At 46.6% G+C, this 25,861-nt stretch overlaps 1 protein-coding gene across 2 annotated transcripts in view; it reads right to left on the bottom strand.

Moving 5' to 3' along the window:
• Positions 1 to 25,861, bottom strand: part of NEDD4L (NEDD4 like E3 ubiquitin protein ligase) — a 347,561-nt gene that overhangs the window by 227,660 nt on the left and 94,040 nt on the right. For both annotated transcript variants that reach the window (XM_007129666.4, XM_007129668.4), the window contains exon 2: positions 7,946 to 8,019. In XM_007129666.4, coding sequence (XP_007129728.1) covers positions 7,946 to 8,019 — 74 coding nt within the window. The remainder of the gene's footprint in view (positions 1 to 7,945; positions 8,020 to 25,861) is intronic.

The raw sequence follows: 25,861 nt of genomic DNA, 5'->3' as shown, positions 1-25,861 counted from the left end.
CACTATACAAACCCTGGCCTCATCATGTCCTAGAAGTGCTGACAGCAAGGGGACCCTCAAGGTACTTATGGCCTCAAGGTTTCTCAATCTGTAAAAGGAGCAGAGTTCTTTTGTGTGCTGTTTTCCAAAAGGGGCAAAAGAAAAAACAATTTCTAATCCTTTGGGAGAAAAAGCAAATTAGTGTTTAAAATTTACATGTATCTAGTGCCAAACTATCACCTCGTGCATTTCTTGCTGGTCCCCTGGGGGAAAATGTAATTTAACAGTGGAGGGAACAGACTTTAACCCACGGATGAATTTTAGCATCATCCGTTACGGGACAACTAGATGTTGGGTCCCTCCTGATTAAATAGCATCCCCCATTCCTGTCTTACAAGTTTAAACTGAATTTGATCAACCTTTTAGATCCAACTCCTAAGGTACAGGAAACCCAGGAGAAAGAAAAACACATTATATGATACCACAGGAAACAATCAAATGTGCTCAGAGAGGCGACCTACTGACCCCTCAAGGTCATTCAAAAAGGGGATCGAAGACTGTTCTAGATTAACAGGGTCTTAAGAGACCTCACAGCTAACCGCAATACATGATTCTCAACTGAATTCTGGTTTAAACAGCCCACGTGTAAAAGGCATTTCAGGGCCAGTTGGGGGGATTCAGATAATGGACTAGGTAATAGAGTCCAGCAGGCAATTATTGTTAATTTTGTGAAAACTGCATGATGGTTACGAAGGAATATGGTTTTTTTTTTTTTTTCTCCTAGAGACACAGGCTGAAGTATTTAGGGGCTAAGTGTCACGAGGTCTGTAATTCACTTTTGAATACTTCAGGAAAAAAAAAATAGATGCAGCCAGTGTGGCAAAATGTTAACGGCTTAAATCTAGACGGTGGGGACTGGAGCCGGCGGGTGCCGCAGAGCTATCATTAGGTGGCATTAAGTCCCCAGCAGTCTCCATTACTGGAAGACAGAAGGATTTTGTGACCACACCCCTCCAATGTCCGAGTCATATGCGTTTTAAATTTTAAATCACCAGCTGCCAAAAGAAAAAATGAGAGCAACCCAAACAGGTCCAACTTGAGGCTAGTAGCTCAACACGCACAGTAAAGAAGCAACTGTGAAATTTGGGTCCTGAAACTTTCCGCACAAACGCATACAATTCTGGAGTTGGTCTGTCTTCGCCAGCATTGCTCAGTTTTAAGGAGCAGCTTTAGAGTCTCAAAAGCATTCCACCCACTGTAACCTCGAATAAAGACTCTGATCATAATTAAGGAAGAAAAGGGGGGAGGGTAGATCTAAACCTTGCATTAAAATGATCCTATTCAGTTACCACTTAAGCCTGTGACAAAAGGTTAGATGTCTTAAGCTTAACTGAAAAAGAATACAGTTTGAAACTCGAAAAGGTATTTTAAGTTTAAAAAAAAAGATCTTACTTACCTATTCGAAATCTAATACTTGATGATATTCACTCACAATTCTAGGCACTTGATGAGCTGCCATCACACACACTGGCTAGTTCTTTAAATCTGCTCTTTAAAAAATGCCTAGTCGTCAAATCTAACAGTCATCTAGTCCAACGGCCCATCCAATGGCTGAACCTTGGCCGTTCAAGATGAGTATTAACGTACCATGGGAAAGAGCTCTGAAGTCAGATAAATCTGGACTCAGCTGGTCCCACCACTCACTACAGAGTGGTTTCATCTTGGCCTGATGACAATCTCTCTGAACCTCAACTTCCTCACCTAAAAATGGAGATGATTATTCCCTCTTCATAAAGGCAGACTCTGATGACTTCATATCATGTTCCACGCACTGGGCCAGCCAACCTGGAAGCACTCAGAACAGTCTGTAAATAACTTAAGAGCCTAGGCTCTCCCTCAGCCCACAGCTCTAAAACTTACTAGTGGTACATAGACTTTGCAACTTCTCTTTCTTGCCGTGTTTTCCTTATCTGCAAAATGGAAAGAAGAATAGGGCCCGCGGCGTAAGGGCTTTAGGGAGAATCCAACGAGCTCCTGTGTAGATAGGTCAGGCCATGCCTGGCACGTAGGACGCGCTCAATAAACACGAGCTATCGTGACTCGCTCCCCTCCTTCCTTATACCCCATTTCAGGAAAGCACGACTCACGGACCCCCAACTGCACACATCATTGCGGCCAAGCAGCACATCAGAAAGTACCTAAAAGGCTCCCTGGGAAGTCAGAGTGGTCCCAGCGACCCCACCTGTAACTGCCCGTGAAGAGCCCGGCCCACTGCCTCTACTTCTCCTGTCTGGAATGACAGCCACGTGCTCCCCAACCCATGACCCGTGCCAATGGCTCCATCCTGACCCTAAGACTAAGTGGTTGGTGCAGGGTCTCGACCTTCCACCGCAGCCCCAGCTCAGCCTCATGTCCCCCAAGGAGAAGTGTCTACATCCACCACCACAAGCAAGTGTGTTCCCTTCGGTGGGCTTTGAAGCAGTGATTCTGCAAAGATATCAGCATCAAACGGACACCCTTCCTGCCCGCCATCCCGCCGGCTCCCCGAGATGCTTTTCTGACACCAGTCTTCATGTTCGCTTCCCTCAATCCCTCCTCCACGCTCACCTTTTATCAGAGTCCTAGGCGGGCCTCCTCCACTGGTCTACACAGTGAGAATTACAAAAAGCACCTGCCCTGGATGGCAGGGTGGGTGTGAGGGAGATGCCTGATGAGCTAAGGGCACCTCTGAGAATTAGAAAAAAGTGACCCTTCCTCCAGGCTGGCGACCCTGCACCGTAGCTTAGGTTCTATTACTAGATTCTACCACTGAAGTCAAGTCAAGCAACTGCCATGTGCCAGGATCTCTCTGGGCTTACAAACAGGAAGAAGAGCTATAGCCTCCGAGCTGAGATGGGGGCTGGAGGGAGGGGGAAACTTGTGGAACCAGGACAGCCTAGGCACAAGAGTTGTTTTCTCCTCTTGGGCTGGGGAGCCCAGCAGAGGTGCTGCCACATGAACTGGATCTGGAGAGCTGGGCGAGCAGTGCCAGAAAGGATGTAAGCAGACTCGGGCAGAGGGGGAAACACCCGCAAAGGCAAGAAGCAGCACGTTCCACGGCGCACTTAGAAGAAGGTGAGTTTTCAGTGAAGGGGCAGGAAAAGGAGGGAAGGGGGGAAGAGATGAGGTCATCGTTCACTCCGTAAATATTTCTTGAGAACCTACTATGTGCTGGTATCGTGTAAGGCAGGGAGAGTAAAAAATAAACTCTAGCTGTCAGAAGCTAAAAATGTAGTCTGGGAGAAAGAAATAGTTATAATCATCAAACAACGACAGAGGGACACATAATACTTCCAGGTTGTACAGGGCATACGAAAAACAGGAAGTAATCCGCTGGGGGACTGGGAGGGGCCAGCAGAGGAGATGACCGGCCGAGCTGCCTGGCAGGTGAAGGTGAGGACAGGGGTGCAGAGGGTTGGAGGCAGCAAAGACAGAGTGTGCTGTGTGTAGGAATGAGCGGGGAAAAGCAGGCAGCGGCCCGGGTGAGACCAGAGGGGGAGGCAAACCAACCAGAGAGGGCATGGCACACTGCGTTCCAAAGGGATGTGAAACCTCCACCTTAACAGGAAACCGGGATTTCAGCCCACAGGCACATGCAGATCAAACCAGGCAAGGAGGGGATTTATCTGGCTAGGTCTGCGCCTCAGCTCAATCGCTCTGCAGCAGGCTGGAGGGTGGGAGGTGTGGACATGTCGGTGGGTCACTTCAGAAGGCGAGTAGCGACAAACCATCCACCAGCACGGCATCCAAGTGACCTCCCAGGTGGCGGTGTCACCTTGATCCCCTAACGCTGCACTTTGTCTCACGAAGACAACCTGTTTCCAAAATAGAAGTGGGTGCCCTCTTGTATGCAGTGTTTCCAGCATGATTGTACTTCCCTTTTGATGTGTTATTGGCGTTTTACACATGGCCTACTTTTTGAAAGAGTCTGATTTTCTTTTGGCCAAGCTTAAGACAGCAACAACAACAAAGGCTCAAAACCTTGCACAGCATTTTTTTTTTCCCACAGTATGGATCTTAACCGTTGGGTGCCTCTGACCCAAGGTGACCACCGTCTCCATCTACATCCCATGTCCTGACATCCCATTTGATTCCGCATTTGTTGCAAACAAAAGTGTCCCGTGTTTAGATGACAGATTATAGGATTGCCCTTGTCCACCTGAAGGTAGGGTCCAAAAGATAACACCTTTCTCTACTGCGGCAATTCTCCACACAGACCAACTGCTGAGAAGTTCCAGGCGAGCAACAGCTCAATTATCAAATCTTCTTCCAACAAAGGCTCTTTTTTTTTTTTTTTAATAGCTGCACTGCGAGGCTTGTGGGATCCTAGTTCCCCGACCAGGGATCGAACCCAGGCCCCAGCAGTGAAAGCGCCAAGTGCTAACCATGGGACCGCCAGGACATTGCCAACAATAAAGACTCTTTTAATAAAGTGAGACTTTGCTGGATGGAAGCTGGAAAGTGATCCTGTGTCCTCAGCACTGGATTGGGACAGAGAGAGCAGGTAAGGAGAATGGCATTTCAGGTGCACGGTGAGTGGAAAGTTTCCTTCTTTTTTTTAAAGCTTGGGCAAAAGAAAATCAGACTCTTTCCAAAGGTAGGCCGTGTGTAAAATGCCAGTAACACGTCAAAAGGGAAGTAATATCATGTTACAAACACTGCATACAGAGGGCACCCACTTCTGTTTTGGAAAAGGGCGGTCTTTGTGAGCCCAAGCTGAGAGGTAGGCCTAGAGGCCAGGGCCCCGCAGGTGCCAGTCCCCAGAGCTGGAGCCCCAGGCAGCCTCTGCGGGGCGAGGAGCCCCCCCAGGAGTGCACCGCTCTACCCTCCAGCATCACCTACTCCGACCAACACGCCCGGCCCGCCCCCACCCTCAGGCCACGTGACCCAGGCAGCCTCCTTTGACTCCAGAGACTGTAAATACGTCTTCCAACACATCCAAGCCTGTATGATTTCTGCCACTTCCAAGTGCCTGACACTGCTGCTGAGGAAAACTGTCCCTCCTCCTCCATCCATCAGGGCTCCCGGTGTCTACCCGGCCCCCCTTCTGTGAAGGGAGAATCAGTGGAAGACACAGAGGTGGAGGGAAATTCAGCGACAGGACGGGGGAGAAGCGGGGCCGGGCCCGCCGGCCTGCGGTTTGAAAGAACACGGAGAAAAGGGTCTCACTCCAGGGGACAGCGCAGAAGACACTACAACACCTGCCACACTCACGGCTACTCCCCCAGGACAAGTGAGCGCTGCCAGCCAACCAGAGTCATCCTGGGGTTCTCCCTGACCCCGCCCGCCGGTGACGGGAAAACTGCTCTCCTTGCTTTCTGCTAAAGTACTGTGACAGAGGTGCGTTGAAAGGATGTGCATGAGACGACGTGGAAGAGACCGCAGATCACTAGGCAAAATAATGAGGCAAGAACCGGCGCCGCTCTCCAGGGAGATGCCAGTGCGGCGGGACGCTGCATGGTCACCTAACCCTCCAACTGGCACCCACTCGCTGGCAAACGGGTCCTTTGAGCACTCTGGCCCCTGAGACGGGGGGAGAGGGAAGGAGGGAGGCAGGCAGGCAGGCAGGGGTGTGTGTGTTGAATTTATTAAACTAAGACAGTGAAGGGCAGAACGCAGATTCAGAGCTTCTGGCTCATTTTGTGGCACTCGGTTCACGAAGCCACAACACTATTTCTCTTTCCACTGAACATCCTGAGGCATTATCTATAATTCCTCTCAACCCTGCTCCGAAGAAACGACTCTTCCTCTTTTCATATAAATGGTAACAATTCAGATCTGCTTGGCTCTTTTACGATTTGGAGCCCAATTCTGCTACCAATCTTAACCTCAGAGCTTCTGAACAGGCTAAAAAACACAATCTGAATCAATTTCATTTTTTTTTTATGAAGGGTTTTGGATAAAACAAAACAAAAATGAATCGAAAGAAAAGTGACTGTAATATTCCAAATCCAACTTCTTCCTCCCAAGCTCTAACACTTGATGCAAAGAGCCAGTGAGAGCAACGGGCATTTCTGACGTAAGAGCACAGTCTACTAGCCAGTGTGCAAACATTGAGCTTTCAAAACCAGCTGACCCAGTCCTGTTCTTGGTGCTCTGTGTGTTAAGCAGTAGAAGAAAGATGCTAAAAAGTGAGATGTCTCTGTCTCCAATAAACGTCTAATTTAGTAAGAGGCAAGTGAAATGCCAGAGCATTAGCGCAGGCGCATGGTAAACCGCTCAGGGTGGCCTCACAGTCAAATGAGAAAGAACCTGCGGGTGGAATGTGCCTCCCCTGCCCCTCCCCACCCCATCACCTGCAGCTCAGGCTCATGGCAGTGCCCCAAAGCATGCAAACGGTTTCCCAGTGACACAACTCAGAAAGCTAACCCTCAGTTAGTCATTTGGGGTACACGTAAGCATCCGAAATTTAAAAAAATATTTCCCTGATATTGAACGTGCATCAATTTTACTTATTTACAGGCAGACCTCGGAGATACTGCAGGCTCAGTTCTAGAGCCCCGCAATAAATCGAGTATCACCATAAAACGAGTCACACGAATTTTGGGTTCCCAGTGCATATACAAGTTATGTTTACACTACACTGTAGTCTATTAGATGTGCAATAGCATTATGTCTTTTTTAAAAAGTGTAAATACCTTAACTTAAAAATACTTTCTTGCTAAAAAATGTCAACCGTCGTCTGACAACACAGGATGGCCACAAACCCTCCGTTTGTTAAAAAACACTACCTGGGAAGCGCAACATAGTCAGATATGCCTGGATTTATTTTTGCTCGTTAACGCAAATCACATTAGTAGCTTACCGAGTTCTTTGCTAGACAAAACTCAAAACGGGCACAGTAACAGGACAGAATATAATAGAGGTGTTCCGACCAACGGCAGACAAGGGCTTCTGCGCGGTGTGGGGAGGAGGACGAGGTTAGCTGGACAGAACGAGGCCTCATCACTCAGGGTCTCCAGTGTCAGGCTGAGGCCCTGCACCCGAGCGTCACTACGGGCAATGGTCCCGGAGACTCACGGGATGACCCAGTGTTCCAATGCGGTGACTCTGGCGGCCAGCACGGCCCTCTGGTTCAACCCCATCAGGTACCCAACTCGAGGAAGGTGCTGAGCAGGGACCGAGGGCCTCATACGTGACTGGATTTAAATAGTAACCTTTCCTGTTTCCATTCAACAGGGAAGTTGGACTACATCATCTCTAATATATCCTTTAGGTCAAAAGTTCAAAAGGGCTTTCTTCTCCGAAATCTGGTTCAAATTCTAGTTCCAAGTAGCTCTAACCCTCACTGCTACCAGTCCAGCAACTTAAGGCAACACACCGTCAAGAGCCAGTAGGGCTGACTGAAAGATACAGGGATACCAGGTGCTACACTCAAAATAAAAAAGCTAAAACAGCCAGAATGATGAGGCTGCGAGTGCTTCCGTAAACGCCACAGAAATCACCAAGTCTCTTAATTCCAAAATTACGCAGGCCAAAAAATATCCAGTTCTCCCAGGAGCAAAACAATACTTTGTTTCCCTCAGCTAGGGTTGTTTTTTTTTTTAAAAAACAACAACAACAACAACAAAAAACGGGAATATATTAAAATGAACACAGACATGTTCTCAAACTTATTTTTCTACTGCAGAAAAACAGGAACATCTGAATCTAATTTACTCATGAAATCAACCCGTAGGAAGGCCAAGCCTGCTAACTGCCGCTGTGACACAAGGTCTACAGCCCTGCAAGAATGTGGTCCCTGAACCAGCTGCAGCATGAGCATCACCTACTCAATCAGAAACGCGGGAGGCAGGGCCCAGCAAGCTCTGCTTTGAGAAGCACCGCCCCGCCCCCGCCCCATCCGGGTCATTTCCACGCACCTGAACTTGAAAAGCGCTTGCTTAAACTCTCTTCAGAAGTCTACCAGATAACAAAGCAAACATACCTGGCTCCGAAGATGTCCTTTTTGGCGAGATCAATTCCAGAAACAACCTTCACTCTGAGGATACGGGACTCTCCCTGTTGGAGAGGGGAAAAAAAAAATAGTTTACGAAATGGACTTTCAATCGATCGTTCTCTCAGCGGATATGCAAAGTCAATGATTCCTCTTTACGCATAAGCGATCCTGCCTTACGCTGAAGTTCAAAAAGCAACATTCCAGCTCTGAAATCCTACAACCCTAGACATTTAGAGCATCCAAGTTAATTAAGCTCAAGTTTAATTCAAACTAGGTCATGCAGATCAATGATTCCTGCCACAGACAGGAAATATTTCCCAGCTGTACCAAGAACACAACCGCACACACGAAACCACCTAGATAAATGCCCAAGTGCAATAACATACCATAAATTTCATAAATAATTCCTCCTTTGAAGTTAATATATTTGTGTGTGTGGCCTGCGAGAGAGGAATTTCACGTGGTAAAATATTTCCTCAAAATTACGGTTTCAAAATGTTGGTGCTGGCAAACAAAAATAATGTCTCATTCCAGTAAAAAGAAATAAAAAGCATCATTCTAAACGGAAACCACCCCAAAACATCTCAGAAACCATTCATTCATTCAACCCATCCACCTGCTTATTTATTCATTCCAGTATTTTCTGAGCAGCTCCTATGGGCATTGGGCTTAGACGTGAAATAGAGACATGAATATGCTGATGGTCTACTGAGAGTGATGGGCAAACGATAGCACAGGACCCTGTGATGGTGCCATGCCAGGAGAAGTCTAGTCTAAGGGCTAAGACATTCAGGAGAGACGAGATGGCTCAGGGGGAAGGGCAGGCAGAAGTCCAGGATAACTCTCAGATTTCCAGTTTGGGTCACTAAGCCTTAACATAAATTGAAACAGAGGATTCAGTTGAATTCAAGGTGCCCTGTAAAACAACCAGGTGGAAAAAAAAAAAAAGAGAGATGACTAAATAGATAAATGGGAGAGAGATCTAGTCTGGGCTAGAGACTTGGGAGTTATCAGGGTAGGTAGAGTTCAAGATCTGTGAGAAGTTATCCAAGACAAGTGAGAAGAAAGAATGGCTAGGGATGGAGCCCTTAGGGACCCAAGTGCTGAGGGGCAAGAGAGAAGTAATATGAAATTCATCCACCCAATGTGTTTAGTCAAGACATAGGTGAGGGGAAGAAACCCTAAATGATCTATCTGTAGGTTATGTCCTGTCAAAGGAGATAAAGGCAGGGTGAGATAAAACATGGAGCGAAAAGGAACCTTATCAATTAGCCGCCCAGATCAAGCACCCATACAGGCAATCGGAACCCATGTTTGAGCACCTTTACTTTCCAGGACCCTTCATCCTTCCAGCCGTCCACCCCCGACACAAGGCTGCCCACATGCAAACACAGCAAGGGACACAAACGTGGGTGTCTATAATTCCCCTTCAAAGCAGGCCTGCATTCAAGTCTGGCAGGATTTAATATATTTGGCGACCTTCATGAAAGGATTCAGCCAAGCCAGAGATAACTACAACAGGACGCTACTACATGGTTTACCAAAGTTCCCAGGGTTACATGCTCTTCCCTTGGTCCTTGAAGCAGGTGCTGAGTGCCCTCTCCTTTCTCTTACACACTCAGCTCACCACCCGACACCAGGGATTCTTTCTTGGCACGTTCTCTAGGCTAAGGCTCTTTTCTGTTTCTCATAGCAGGCTGTACCCCACAGCCATCATTTGAAAGCTCCTATGGCCTACTCAGCTCAAGGAATGCCACAGTTGAAGTATTTTTACACGTGGATCAAAATTTGGCAACACACCTGTGGACAGTTCCTAGTACACCTGGGAAGAGCTTATGACCCACTAGCGCCCGTAGCATACCAACTGAGAGCCATGGGTTAAAATGAAATCCTCATCTGCAAGGCGAAGAGGTTAAGACTTTACTTGGAGGAATAAAGAATCATTCAGAGGAAGAAATGAGGACAAGGAACAGCTGGCGAGGAACTTATTTTTTTCTGTCTCCCTGCCTCCCCCATCCCAACTCTCTGCCCCTCTCACCAATGACAAATCTTGCAAATCAGCAATTCTCCCAGACACCACTGTGCAGAGGGGGGATAACGGCTGGAACCCCCAGAGGGTGGATACTGTTCAAGGAAAGCGCTACATCTCCACGCCCGTCCTTGATGCTGGCTGAAGCAGATGTGTGATCTGGCGGCAGAAGGGTGAAAGGCCCTTTGAGGAGGAGGAGGAGGATGGAGGGTCTACAAAGCAGTAACTCTTCCAATCACCAACTCAGAGCAACACACCTAGCCTTGCACTTGTGACTGATGTGGGAGCCCCAAAGAAGGGATGGTGTGATGAAAACCAAACTACAGTCAATCACAAGTCACGGAGGAGAAGACAAGAATCTGGTTAGAAACTGTCTCTTTGTCTCACAGCCCTTGGGATTCTTGGAAATCCTGGTCAGAATCCTGGACTTTCCACCAACTCCATAGGGGGCTCAAAGGAACCTTGTCTGGATTCTAAGGAATAGGATGAGCCCAGCTAACACCCAGTTCCCTTAGGTTTAACGTTGGGTGAATGTTCTTACACTGGACGGACCTACTCTGCAAAAGCATACAATTTTAAAATCCGGCAACATTTATACGAATAAATGATTAAAAATAAATTTAAATGAAGGGATACCTAGAATTTTTAATGGAAACTGATTTAGTCATTTAGTAAACATGAACATCTGTTCCAAGATCTAGGGATACAGCAACGAAGACAGACAAAACTCCCACCCCCTACCCCTCCCAGCCCACCTTCCAGTATTATTGAGAGTGTGCTATACCAGACCCCTCAACTACATGGGGAAACAAATCAGGAGGGTCTAAACACCTTAATATTTTGTACATACACCTATTCAGTAAATAAATTCTCACCTAGGAATCAATCCTAAGAAAATAAAAATTAAAAATCCATAAAAAATCCCCAAAAACTAGCTAAACGGAGTCATCAAAGCATTTTTTAAATTTAAAAATGTAGGGCCTTCCCTGGTGGTGCAGTGGTTAAGAATCCGCCTGCCAATGCAGGGGACATGGGTTCGAGCCCTGGGCCAGGAAGGTCCCACATGCCGCGGAGCAACTAAGCCCATGCACAACTACTGAGCCTGCGCTCTAGAGCCCGTGAGCTACAGCTACTAAAGCCTGCATGCCTAGAGCCCATGCTCCGCAACAAGAGAAGCCACTGCAATGAGAAGCCCGCACACTGCAAGGAAGAGTAGCCCCTGCTCGCCGCAACTAGAGAAAGACTGTGCTCAGCAACGAAGACCCAATGCAGCCAAATAAATAAAATTAAAAAAAAAAACAAATGTAAAAAGCCACAAAAGTAGACAGTTAAATATTCACGGCAATTCCGTGCAATGGGCTATAACACTGTCATTAAAAATACATGAGAAACCATAAACAAGATGAAAAGACAACCGTCAGAATGGGAGAAAATATGTGCAAACAAGTCAATGGACAAAGGATTAATCTCCAAAGTATATAAACAGCTCCTGCAGCTCAATATTAAAGAAACAAACAACCCAATCCAAAAATGGGCAGGAGACCTAAATAGACATTTCTCCAAAGAAGACATACAGATGGCCAAGAGGCACATGAAAAGCTGCTCAACATATTATTTGAGAAATGCAAATCAAAACTGCAATGAGGTATCACCTCACACCAGTTAGAATGGGCATCATCAGAAATCTACAAACAACAAATGCTGGAGAGGGTGTGGAGAAAAGGGAACCCTCTTGCACTGTTGGTGGGAATGTAAATTGATACAGCCACTATGGAGAGCAGTATGGAGGTTCCTTAAAAAACTGCATCACTATTTACAATAGCCAGGTCATGGAAGCAACCTAAATGCCCATCGACAGATGAATGTTTAAAGAAGATGTGATACATATATACAATGGAAAATTACTCAGCCATAAAAAGGAACGTAATTGGGTCATTTGTTGAGACGTGGACGGATCTAGAGACTGTCATACAGAGTGAAGTACGTCAGAAAGAGAAAAACAAATATTGTATATTAACGCATATATGTGGAACCTAGAAAAATGGTACAGATGAACCGGTTTGCAGGGCAGAAGTTGAGACACAGATGTAGAGAACAAACGTATGGACACCAAGGGGGGGAAAGCCGCGGGGGGTGGGGGTGGTTGTGTGATGAATTGGGAGATTGGGATTGACATGTATACACTGATGTGTATAAAATGGATGACTAATAAGAAACTGCTGTATAAAAAAATAAATAAAATTTAAAAATTTTTAAAAAATGAAGCAGAGCTCCTTGGGGGAAAAAAAAAAATACGTGAGAATCTGTCAAGACCTTCATTCATCCCACAAGTATGTACTAAGTAGCCACCGCGTGCAGGACTCATTATCTGGGGGCACAGATGGGAGCAAGATGGAGTTCCTCTCGCCTCAAGAACCCACAATCTAGAAAACACAAAGATGGATTACAAACATACACAAACAAACAAGCCAGATGATTTCTGATGATGGCTGAGTGCTTTGACAACAACATGACAGTTAAATAGAAGTAACTAAGTAGAGCGAGAGGGGAGGCTATCTCTGACTGGTGGTTGGAGAGGTGACAACGAAGCTGACGGGTGATGCGGTGGGAGGAGTTTCACTCAGGGATGCTGGCAAGTCCCACTGCCTGCAGAGGGCAAGTCCAAGGGGAGAGGCCAGAGGGAGGGAGGGCAGCACGGCGGTGGGGTCAGAGAGCCGAGGCGCCAGCCTCATTCGAGGGTGGGCATTAATGCAGCCATCTTTGGAAAGTTTCAAGGAGAGTGATAAAATTTGACTTCAGTTTTTAAAAGACCCCTTCAGTTGCTGGGGGTCAGCGACTACAGGGGAACAAGAACAGAAGCAGGAAGACCAATTATAAGAAGATCTGGCAAGAGACGGTGGGGCTTCACATAGGGTAGAGATGGAGAGGGGACCAGATTTTGCACACAAAGACATGTTCGAAATAAACGATTTGGGTTTTTTTGAAAGTTTCAAAACGGTTTACACAACTGAGTTGGAGAGCAGCACGTGGTTCAACAGACTGTTTCCCTTTTTGACTCGGACCTGCAACTAGACTACCTTTCCGAGCATAAATTGCAGTCATGTGACCAACTTCTGGCCAATGAGATGTGGACAAAAATGATGGACACATTTTCCAGACAAGGTCCTCACACTCACCCACCTCCATTCTCTTCCCTGTTCCCCAGCTCAATGGAGAAAATCCTGAAGGCCAAGAAGGGGGAACTCCATGAAAGGAGGGGAGTGGAATAAAGCATCCCCTGCCTCACCCTGCCCCGTCCGCCACCACCTACTGCCCCTTCCCAGACAGTGAAGCGGAAATAGACTGGTACAGTTTATTCCCACTGAAAACTAAAGGTTGCTTTAGCAGTTAGCCTGCCCTCGCATACAATACAGTCTCATTTTAAAATAAATATCAATTACATATATGTACAGGAAAAGCCCCAGAAAGGATGATGATAATAGTGATTACCTCTGGATAATGGATAACATCTTTCTGCATATTTGCATTAGTTTCCTTTTGAAACATTAAATATTTTTGTTTGGAAACCACATTTTTGTAGAAACTTCAGGAAATACATCAGAAAAAAAGCAAAAATTTAAAATCACAGGCTTAGGCAAACAGGCTTCCATATTTCTAAAATGAACAAACCTTTTGTCATAAGAAAACACAGCTACATGTTGTATTTTAGCCAACTCACACAGGTATAGAGAGCTGTCTATTTGGAGGATGTGAAAAGGGTCCTCTTATGTAATACAGAGGCAACGGGTGGGAGATAAAAGGTAGAGAGGGCCTTTATTGAGCGCTCACTACTTACAAGCAGCTGTTGCAGGAAATTTCACTTTGCTCCAATGTTTAGGGGCAGGAGAGCAGGAAAGAGAAGGCTACTCTATAAAAATAGTTTTCTACACACGGGTTCCAGACACACAGCAAAAACTTCTTATCTTTGTTTCCTCCAAATAACAAGGCTGCACACAGATAAGCAGCCATGGTCACTCTGTAAGGAAACACATGACCAGGTATGTGACTCATTTATCAGATGCAACGGGCCCCACGCCGAGCAACTGTACTCTCTGAAGCATTTTATTACTTTCATAAAATCTATGCATGACATTTTGGTCCCCGATTATGACTCTGTAGAATTAAATATTTAACTAAGGTGGCTTATGACAATGAAAATATTATTTGGCAATGGACTGTATGAGGCAGAGAAAGCAAGGCAGAGAAGGGGTGAGGCCGGATAACCACAGGCTCCCCCCATGACTTTCAGGGGCTCCTCCTATTCTATTCATCGACTGCCCTGCATTGTTATTGTTTAACAGGGAGGACCCTCTGCACTTGACAGGTGTTTTTCTTTCCCACTTCATTTTCTAACTCTTCATCAAGACATTAAACAAGATAAGGTGCTCAAACCGTAAGTGAGTGGCACGGAGGAAGTCCATAAGCTGGGTGGTATTCCGAAGGCTCGCTTTGTAAGTCAGCTGTTCGCAACTCGGCAGCCTGCTCATGTAAGCTGTGCGTAAGTAAGTGGTTGCCAGATTCCCAAGCCCACCCACAAAACCTATTAAACACGTAATCTGTCAAAATCGTTCCTTTGGTAAAATAAATCTCAAGTACAACTCAACACAAGACACTAGAATTTACCCTGTGTCTCCTGTGAATCTGCCTGGAGAAGATAACTTTCATATTGATGTTTTATTCCCTATTCTTAACAAGGGCAGGTTCCTCCCACCCCCAAAAAAGAAAGTTGATATATGGGTTGGGAACTAGCGTTCTTACGCCATAGGGATCCACTGTGACCCCATGTATCACACACACCCCAGCTGTCCCTGTGGACGAGGAAGTCCTAAGCCAGGGACTTACTCTCCCCTAAATTAATTTATGTCCTTACCTTCCAAATTCTAGAGTATATTTATAGTTCTAGTTATCACCCATGACACGTGCAGTAACCACTCTCTAGATGAAAAGAGATAAGTGATATTTTTTTGTACCACTGAAATATCTAAGCTCTATATAAGTCAACTAATTTTAGTTGCTTTAAAAAATAAAACAATATATGGGAAGTGTCCACGTAGTACCTGCTACCCAAGAGATATTGTTAATCTCCCCATTCCTACCTGGCTCTTGCCCTAACTAGGAGACAAGATCCTGTTCCATACATTTTTAAAAATTTCCTACACCGACCCATCCTCCCCAAAGCACCCCACATTCCTGTCATCTCCAACTCTTGTTATATCCTGTCCTCTTTATCTTCTTTCTGCCTTTTCTACCCCAATTCCTGCCCCCTAAACCTTTTCCCCTCTTCAGTCTCTTGAGGGGTTTAGTAACTTATCTCTCTCTCTCTCTGTGTTCTCCACTCTGACCTAATGACACATTCAACCAAAAAAATGTGCTGAGTGATTTATGTTCAAGGAATTTTTGCTAGCAGAAAGGAGGAGCACAAAACTGAACAAGATGCATGCTTCTCTGCCCCTCGGGGCCTTACAGTCAGCTGCAGAGGTTAGTACACACATACCTGAAATATGCCTATAATACAGGGGTGAAACAGAGGTGTGAGATACGTGTGGGGAGAACAAAGATAGAGGATGAAAAATGAGAGCAGCCCAATACCAAGACTACACATCCAGCTCAAGCTCATTTAATACCAATGACAGCAAACAGCCCGCACCTACAGGACCATCCACAGTAGCTGTTCACCACTGTCAGCCCAACACACAACATTTGAAACTAGTGCAAGTCCCAAGGATATCAGTTCCGGAAAAAGCTACAGAAACATAGGATTCTGTGCAACCTAAATTTCTTAACCTCTACTAGATTACAGTCATTCTTAATGTCAAATGGAAACATTAACAAATGGGAAGAAGTGAAAGGATGGCCCTCCAGAGCAGAGTCAATTTTAATGCACAAGGTGACCGACTTTCAGAAATTATGTTGTGTGGCTTTAAAATAGGTCCATGAATTCTTGAAATTCCGTTCTTCAAGAGGCAGGGCTTAATTTCTCTCCCTTGCTGGGGGTGGATTTGGTGACTTCTAACAGACTATGGAGGAGGTGACAGTGTGTAACTTTGAAGACTGGGTCATAAAAAGCAAAGCATTGTGTCTCATTCCCCCTTTCAGATCATTCACTCTGGGGGGAACCGGATGCTGCCATGTTGTGAGGACGCTCAGGCAGCCCGATGAGAAGAAAGGTCCATGTAGTGAGGAACTGAGGCCTCCTGCCAACAGCCATGTGAGTGAACCGTCTTGGAAGTGGGTCCTCCAGCCCCAATTAAGCCTTCTGATGACAGCATTCCTTGCTGACATCATGACTTCAACCTCATGACAGATCTTTGCATGCTATGTGCCATCAAGGCATGAGTCAGAGCCACCCCGCTAAGCCATTTTTGATCTCTTGACGCACAGAAACTGTGAGATAACACACGCTTGTTGTTTTAAGCTGCTGCGTTTAGGGATAATCTGTTACACAGCAATAAAGAACTAACGCATGTGGAGAATCCCATGCAATAATGGGAGGTGATTTCTCTTTGCTAAATTGAGATTTTCCTGTGCATCAGGACAATGTTTCAATACAAGGAAAAAAACACCAGTGAGAAGAAAGACTATTGCCTGTATTTTCTATCACGTAAAAAGCAGTGGCGGGCTTCCCTGGTGGCGCAGCGGTTGCGCGTCCGCCTGCCGATGCAGGGGAACCGGGTTCGCGCCCCGGTCCGGGAGGATCCCACAGGCCGCGAAGCGGCTGGGCCCGTGAGCCATGGCCGCTGGGCCTGCGCGTCCGGAGCCTGTCCTCCGCAACGGGAGAGGCCGCAGCAGAGGGAGGCCCGCGTACCACCAAAAAAAAAAAAAAAAAAAAAAAAAAAAAAACAAAGCAGTGGCATTTTTAAGGCAGGATTAATAAAATTTGGTTGACTTGCTCCATATAAGCGCATCGGCTCTATTATTTTAAGTAGTGTGGAACCCCATGCCCTGTTAGTACAGTCAAAATCTGAAACTGGGACAACTCCAGAAAATTTCAGATATATGATCTTAAGTATGACATTAAAAAAAATTCCAGAAAGAAGGGTGATAACATGAGTGTAGCTGTGAAACTTACATGTGCCTTTAAAAACCAAGACTCATTTAAATTCATCCCGTTTTCTTCATTCGGCAGCCTCAATCTGAGTTATCACTAACAGCGGGATGGTCCGTCAACCAACTAACATAGCCTCAACTGTTCCTTCTTCTAATAGTTACTGGGTACCTGTTAATGTGCCCTGCTCTATGTCCTTGCCGTTGATGTACGGCAGCTTCTCTCGTCCTAATTCACCTGCCGCCTCATTAGCCCAATCTTTCTAAAATGTCTGTTCTCCCTTGCTCCAGTGGGACCTCCCCGTGGACAAATGGACCCAATTAAAACTCCTCCCTGGGGCTTCCCTGGTGGCGCAGCGGTTGAGAGTCCGCCCGCCGATGCAGGGGGCGCGGGTTCGTGCCCCGGTCCGGGAGGAGCCCACGTGCCGCGGAGCGGCTGGGCCCGTGAGCCGTGGCCGCTGGGCCTGCGCGTCCGGAGCCCGTGCTCCGCAACGGGAGAGGCCACAATGGTGAGAGGCCCGCGTACCGCAAAAAAAAAAAACTCCTCCCTGAAGGGTCACCACAACCTGCTCTATCCCCAACCTACCTGTGTTCTTCGTGGGGACCTAACTGCCCTCCCCCTGCACCTGCCCAGACAGCACCTATTCACGCCCTATGGTCTGCTCAGGTCCATGTGGTTACTCAACCAAAAGTGCTTACTCTGTCGTGAAAAAAGTACAAGGCATAAGGAATCAATAAGACAGTTCACACCCACAGAAATTCACTGTCTATGTATCAGGAGAACAACATACACATGTAATTACGATATGACATGGTAAGTTTAATAAAAGCAATGGATGGTATTCTGCAGGAACTCAGAGGAGGAAGAAATTACTGTTCATGTGACGGGTGGGGAGAGGGAAGTAGACTAGAAGGTTGAATAAAGCCCCAGATGAGTAAGAATGAGGAGAAGGGAAAAGCATCCTTTCAGAAAAAGAGAGAAGCATGAGGGCACCTCCAGATGGAAAGAAGGTTAGTGAGCAGGGCGATGGGGGAAGGGAACAGTTGTCCCGGCCTGGTTTCATCCTCTGTGCTGTGCAAGGCAAACACGGTTAGCAGGTGAGGGACAGGTTCGCCAGGTGACAAGCAGAGGACAGAATGAAGGGAGGGAGGTGGGTCCAGAGCGGAGGACAGGGAAGACAGTGACATGGGCTGCTACACTGTCAAATGGGTGAGCAGCACGGTGGCCCTGGAGGGTACAGGACTGATTCCAAAGCTATTGCTGGAGGAGTAGCACGGATTGGTGACAGGCTGGCTCTGCAAGACAAGGAGACGGCATCAAGTCAAGTTTCCAGGTTCGGTGCTAGTGGGGGAAGATGCTGTCAGATGGTGGAAAACAAAGGAAGAAGAGCGGGTCTGAGGCTCAGGGAGATAAAAGGACTTGGGTTTCTTGACTGGGGGTTATCTTCCCAGTGTGCAGGTAGAGATCTCCAAGAGGCTGTCAGAGGTCAGAAACCAGAGCTCAGTCCAGAGGTCAGAAGTGGACCCCCAGTGTGGGAGGCCCTGCCTCTGAGCCTGCCTTCAGACTGACCATTTAGTCTGGTACTTAAGTCATAAATCACTGTCGTCCTTTATTTTCCTTGTTAGGTAAGTCTTATCTTCTCAACTAAACCCCATGGTTGCACGGTCCAATATGGTAGCCACTACCTACAAGAAGCTATTTAAATTTAATTAAAATTCAGTTCCTTGGTAACACTAGTCACACTTTTAAGTGTTCAACAGCCTCATATGCCCAATGGCTACTATACTGGACAACACAGAGAACATTTCCATAATCACAGAAAGTTCTACTGGACGGTGCTGCTCCAAGGGCACCAACTCAATGCAAGAAGGTAGCAGGATTTGGAAAGAAGGGCAGGAGGGAGGAAAGGACCCCAATTAAAACTTAGAACACTGCAGAAGAGTTAAACTATGGAACACAGCTCTCTGGTAAAGAGACAGGCATTATGGTAATCACATGTTCTAGGACTGAGATTTCTTCTCAAAGATTAAAGACCAGCATGCAAATTATGTACCTATAAATTAAGAGCTGTGAAGACTAATAAAGCAAATACTATGGAGTATAGCATGGTCTTCCTGCATCTAGACATTTAAAAAAATCGTTCTATACATAGAAGAATTGCAGAGATAGTGACTTCATAGCGAGTGTGATAAAGATCTGGGAGTTTTCGCTGATGAGGCCAGTATCATGACAAGGTTGCTAAGTCTTGCAAAATAGTCACAGAAAAAGCATTCAGGAGGAAAGAAAAGAGGTAAAATTCCAACAGGGATTCTTGGTCCCTTTAAGAGAATTATGGACCTCCTGGACAATAGAGGCAAAGGGCTGGTGCAACTGAAAACAGCTGAAGAAGTGGGGGTGGCCGATGACCTAGAAAACTACCCAGAGGGAAGCCAGACCAGGCCCAGAGGATGACCCGCAGGAGGAGGAAACCGCAAGCGCATGGGATGGAACAGTTCTATCTGGGCAGACCGGCTGCGACCACGTCCACCTGCTCCAGAAAAGCACGGCTGTCACAGAAGACAAATTCCACTAGAATCACATTCGAGCACCCATACGATTTCTGTCACTTCTAATGCCATTTCTGCATGGCTTGCCCCGAACCACAAGGGTCTGTCTCATACTCTCCTTTCCACCCCTCCGACCAAATACTGTTTTGACTGTTTCGCCTGAAAAGTGCTGGCATTACATTTCTTTCTTTTGGTGACAGCACTGGATGTCTCTGTTTCTGACTCTCAAATAGAACAGAACCATGGCATTCCCAGTGGTCACCACGAATCCTTTGCGGTTGTCCCTATTCTATATCCTTTCAGCTGGAAATACATCCCTGAAGAAGCGATGGAGGACCAGGTGGGCTCAGGGGTCAGCGGTAGGCTGAGGAGTTAGCAATGGGTGGAGGCCAAGGTCAGTCACGGGCTAAGTGACATCTGCATTTCCACAGGCCTCACACCTAACATGACTCAAACATACGCCTCGGCAAGAATGCAAATTCTTCCACGTATGGATAGGTTTTTAGACTGGCTCTCAATTAGAAATGTTAAATCCTCAAATGCCAAGAATCCCTAGCAATTCAGTGACGATGGGGAGGGCCAGCGAGGGTACCAGTGAACAATGTCCACGAGACGACCGCACTGGCAAGAGTCCCAGCTTCCAAGACATCGTCACTCTCCTCCACTAATTCAAAGTTCTCTTCTTACCGTAAGAGTTGGTAAAACTCCATGTAGGGCTTCCCTGGTGGCGCAGTGGTTGCGCGTCCGCCTGCCGATGCAGGGGAACCGGGTTCGCGCCCCGGTCTGGGAGGATCCCACGTGCCGCGGAGCGGCTGGGCCCGCGAGCCGTGGCCGCTGAGCCTGCGCGTCCGGAGCCTGTGCTCCGCAACGGGAGAGGCCAAAAAAAAAAAAACTCCATGTAAAAGGTCTTCAAAGAATCCATTTATCAATGGTCTTTTTGTTCCAAACCTAATCATAAGACAGGAAACATTTTTAAATTCCTTTGAGATGGCTAAGATAAGAATTATCTCGTGGTTCTAGTTCTAAAAATGATAATAAACAGCTGCACTTTGTTGAAAGCCAAAAATCATAGCTCCAAATCTAAAATTACATATATTTTTATTTTCTTTTCTTTTGGCCGTGCCACTTGCAGGATTTTAGTTCCCCAACCAGGGATCGAACCCGGGCCCTCGGCAGTGAGAGTGCGGAGTCCTAACCACTGGACCGCCAGGGAAGTCCCTAAAATTCTGTATTTTTCATGGCAGTCATAACTCTGACCTCTCTCAATAAAGTGAAATCTAGGTTTCTGGGGGGAGTGTGTAGTTTGGCCAGAAGGAACTGGAAGAGGTCTGATTTTCAGGAGGCAGGGACTCCCAAGGGTCCCCAAGAAGACATTCCTCAGGTGAATTCCCCATGGCTGAGAGAAACTGCCAGTCATCTCAGAGAAATTACAGACAAATATCAGAGATGGGCAAAGATCCGAGCGTTGAAAGAAGTTACGAATCACATTATAAATTATACAGATGGGGCTTATGGCAGTTCATCCCTCCAGCAGCACCACCAATTGGCTGTTTTTGCTCAGATCTCTTCCTTACTTGTCTTTAGGCGTCAGTTTAAGTATCACGTTTTCTGAAAATGTCTTGCCAGGGCTCCTAGATTCGTTAAGTTCTCCTGCAATAAGCTCCCATAGGAGGACCCTGTATATCTCCTCTCACCCTTTTTGGTCCCTGGCTTTTTTAATTAGCTATCATGGCCAAAGACGAAGCTCTCGGAGGGCAGAGGCTAGACAGATCTCGGGAACTGACAAGAAGAATGGTCCACGGGCAGCCGCCCAATGCCAGAGAGACACAAGGCAACCACTCCCCTTGCTCAGGACTGTTCTCCTAGACTCTAGCAAAGAGCTGGGCACCCCATGTCTCAGGGGGAATGAATAAATGATATTCATCCAAAGCAATGTTCTAGAGTGAATCACTAAATGTTTTATGAACATTTAGACAAGAAAAATCTCCAGCAAAGGTTTGCTAAAAATAAAAGACATGCACACTTATTCCCTTTTCTGAGAAGGTGAAAAGTTCAAGGGCATGTTGCATTACTAGTGGATGTGGACCCTGGCCAGCTTACAACCGAAACACACTGTATTCTTCTAGACAAGATGATGATGTGAAGGTGAAGTGATGCTAAAGTGAGGTGGGGCTTAGCTGCACCCAGCTGCTCACTCTTATCCAAAGCCTAAGCATTAGAAAACTCCAGGGGTCCTCCGGGGGTTCTGTCACGGGGCTCACGTCATGGGGCTCTATGATTAGCTCCATCCTGGGCCACAGTGTGAGCCAGGAAAATCTGAAGGGGGTTATTGATGGCAGGCTAAACCAATTTGTAGTTGATACACACAACCAGATAAAATGTCAGATAACTGGATCCGAATCCAACAAGATTTCATCAGAATCGGTGACGGGCCAAGTCTCACAGGATGGAGTTTTACAGTGGTGAGCGCCGTGTGTGCTTGGCTGCCTGAGTCAATGCCGAGGGATGGAAGAAACAGAATGGGAGAGCATCAAAAGGGGCGGGGGGGAAATCCTTGGGGTTTTATTTCATCTTTGGTGCAATATGACTCACCTCTATGGCAGTATAATTATTCCCAGTCCAGAGCAGGGAACGTCATCACACTGTGCCCTGGACCAGCATTATATGCAAACCCAAGAGGCATGACTTGGGAGGGAGGTGGTCGTTTTGCTTTGATTTTTTAAGTAAATAGGACAAAATCTACATAATAGAACACTAAGCAACCATAAGAATGAGGATGTTCTCTATGGACAGATTTGAAAATCCAAGATGTACTGTCACAAGAAACAGCTAGGTGGAGATGTGGGGTTAACGCCATCCTTTACATAAAAAGGAGATGGAAGGACACGCGTGTATGTGGATACACACGAATTATGTGTTTGAGTGTCGTAAAGTAAACTTTGCAAGGACATCAGAAACTGGTACCACTGGCTGATGCTGAGGACAGAAATTAGTTGGTTAGGGACAAGTATGAGAGAGAAACAGACACACACACACACACACATATATCACTGTATGGCCTTCTTTACGCTTTTAATTTAAAACCATTTACATGTATTAACAACTCAAAAAAAATGTTTTTAAGTAGCCAGGAGAGTTAATAAACAAACAAACATCACTGGAAGACTAAAAAGAAAAACGGGTGAAACACATTTCTAAGAGCAGATTCTTTCTGCAGGAAGTGGGTGGGTTGGCAGAAACCAAGTCATCTTCTCTTATGAGGCTGCAGAGGACAAACCCCAACCCCAGGAGTGAAAAAAGCTGCAGGAAGGCAGATGCGCCTCATTGAGGGAAGGAACTTCCAGCTGTTCTCCCTGGTCAAACACGGAGCAGGTGGCCTCCGAGGCAGAGAGATGGCCGGTTAGCCCCAGAGCGAGAGAAAAGATCGGCACCTGCCAGAAGTATCACCAGGGAGGAAGAAAATGAAGCAGATGGTCCCTGGCGCCCCTTCCCAACTCTGAGATGCCGCGATTTTAGAAGACAGGCATATGGGGGGCGGGGGTGAAGAACTCGTCTGAAATGTATGCGAGATCACACCCCGCCAGCAGAATGGATACGTGCAACTTCTCTAAGACAAAACAAAGGAGTAAGAATCACAACCCCCATCCACCACACAGTGAAACACAGGACTATTCCTAAATCAGGATGCTTCCTGACTCTCAGCCAGTTTCAAAACATCACGAATGAAATAACCATTAGAAATGAACTAAGAGCATTTGTAAACAGTATTTTTTTTTGGTTTGTTCGTTGTTGTTCTTATTCCATAAAGGATTTATGGTGGCTAACTGGCTCTATATGTGGTGTTTAAAATCCCTTTATGAAGAATGGCAACACTTCTTCTACAATGGGCTGGTCTTAGAATCATTTCAGGAGTTAACACAAGGGAAGGACTAGGTAAGAGGGCAGGAGGTCACTGATTCAAGGAGGGGCTGAAGTCAGCTTGAACGCTGCAGGAAAAGCTAAACTCAAACACCGGAAGAGCACAATCATCAGCTGCAAGGCGAGAGTCAAGATAAATCTCACCCAGGGCAAAGCTGCCAACAGAACTGAGCTGTCCCATCAGAACTTCAAGAAGCCACGGCACCCGGTGCCACAAACCTAGGAGAGCTGCAGGCGTCAACCACAGGACAGCGGATCCTGGGGTCGGGGGCGGGGGGGGGGGGTGGACGACAAGGATAATGGGACTTGTGCAACCATCAGGACCAGAGGCCCAGATAGCAGCCCTCACTTCGAACCCATCCCTCCCTCCTCACTCCCCTTCTACCATCATCTGTGGCTGAAAGCCAGCAGTACACCGTGAGTGATGCTCGCCTGTAATTTATCTACCAGGTGTCTGGACACCTGAGGCAAGACCTTCAGGGTCACTGGCTTCACGTTTAAAAGGAGACAAGCAGACTGGCTGTAATGACCTCATGTCAGGCAGAACCACTGCTTCCAATAGCTGTACTTCCTTAAAATGTGCAAATGTGTGTTATCAGATTTCATATTTCAGCTGAGCCTCATTACCCAGCAATGCCACTTTATTACAAAGACGTAACTCATATCAGCAACTCACTGAGACAGTGACTCAAACATTCTATTTCTATTTCCTAATTTATCAGAATTGTGCTAAATTATTTTTTTTCCGGTTTCTTCCTAAAAATACATAAGATAATTTTCAAATCAGTGCTAACTTTGACTTTTTTTAAATTTAAAACTATCAAAATCAAGTTTTCTAGCCCCTTTTCAAACTACAAAATAATCTCAACTACTACGTGGGTGTGTGCTGCTTCAAAAGAGAGGTATAGGGCTTCCCTGGTGGCGCAGTGGTTGAGAATCCGCCTGCCGATGCAGGGGACACGGGTTCGTGTCCCGGTCCGGGAAGAACCCACATGCCACGGAGCGGCTGGGCCCGTGAGCCACGGCCGCTGAGCCTGCGCGTGCGGAGCCTGTGCTCAAGAGAGAGGTATAGTGAAGTAATACCAGAACTAAAATTACAAATGTGTTACTTCCAAAAGAACGATTTCGGAGGAAAAAGAAAACAAGAAGGTTCAGGAAATTCTTTTCAGACAGCTGCAGGAGGCTAGATGGTGTTAGGGAGCGAGTCCTCTGAAAGACCACGTGAAATACATTTTTAAATATTTATTCCTTTCACAGTAATAGTTTATGAAGTTTGATGACTTTCGGATGGTCCTAACATGGATTTCACATAATATAGGAGGGGAGAAATTCCAAAAGGAAGTAATCCCTTCAACACTGCTTTCATTTTTTTTTCTACCTACAAATGTACACACACATCTGAACAGCATCTGAAACACAGGAGGCCCTCATCAATATGTGATGGATAACTGGGTATCATGAATGATATTTGGGTGTTACACTGGCAGCAGCTTCTGAACATTTGGCAAACTGTTTGCCGTTTCCCGGTTCCAGATGGGGGCTGGGACTCAGCGGGTGTTCAGAGTTAGAGCTGTGATCATCACCTAGTTAGGCCCCTGTGGTTACAGCACACAATCCCCTATCTTCCTCTGTGCCCCCCAGTCCTTGCTCTCTGAAACAGAGTTCACAGGCAGGCCGCGCCCTGCACAGAACTGAGTTCAGCTACCACAGAATCGGGCAAGGTGAGGGCCACCTGTGTACAGTGTTTTCATTTTAGGGAACTGTTTTCTTGGACTTAGGGCCTTTTTTAGGGCCCACGTCTCATCTCCATTTCTTACCTCCTAAGAGTTTTCTATTGAATACTGCATTCATTTTATTGATCAATTTCTATCCGACGCTATTTCTTTCTATATTTTGAAATTCACATTTAATTTTCTTTTTTTTCGGCTGCATTGGGTCTTTGTTGCTGAGCGCGGGCTTTCTCTAGTTGCAGCGAGCGGGGGCTACTCTTACTTGCAGTGTGCATGCTTCTCATTGCGGTGGCTTCTCTCGTTGCGGACCACGGGCTCCGGGCGCGCAGGCTTCAGTAGTTGTGGCTCGCAGGCTCAGTAGTTGCAGCTCACGGGCTCTAGAGCGCAGGCTCAGTAGTTGTGGAGCACGGGCTTAGTTGCACCGCGGCATGTGGGATCTTCCCGGACCAGGGCTCGAACCCGCGTGCCCTGCACTGGCAGGCGGATTCTTAACCACCGCACCACCAGGGAAGCCCAAAATTCACGTTTAATTTTAACACCAAGCTCTCTGCACTTGGTTTTGACGGTCAATATTTCACAAAGTTTTACCGACTGGCT

The sequence above is a fragment of the Physeter macrocephalus genome, chromosome 19 (genome assembly GCF_002837175.3).
Source record: "Physeter macrocephalus isolate SW-GA chromosome 19, ASM283717v5, whole genome shotgun sequence".
Lineage (NCBI taxonomy): Eukaryota > Metazoa > Chordata > Mammalia > Artiodactyla > Physeteridae > Physeter > Physeter macrocephalus.
The sequence above is the reverse complement of the archived record's forward strand: the minus strand, read 5'-3'. Positions and strand labels throughout refer to the sequence as shown.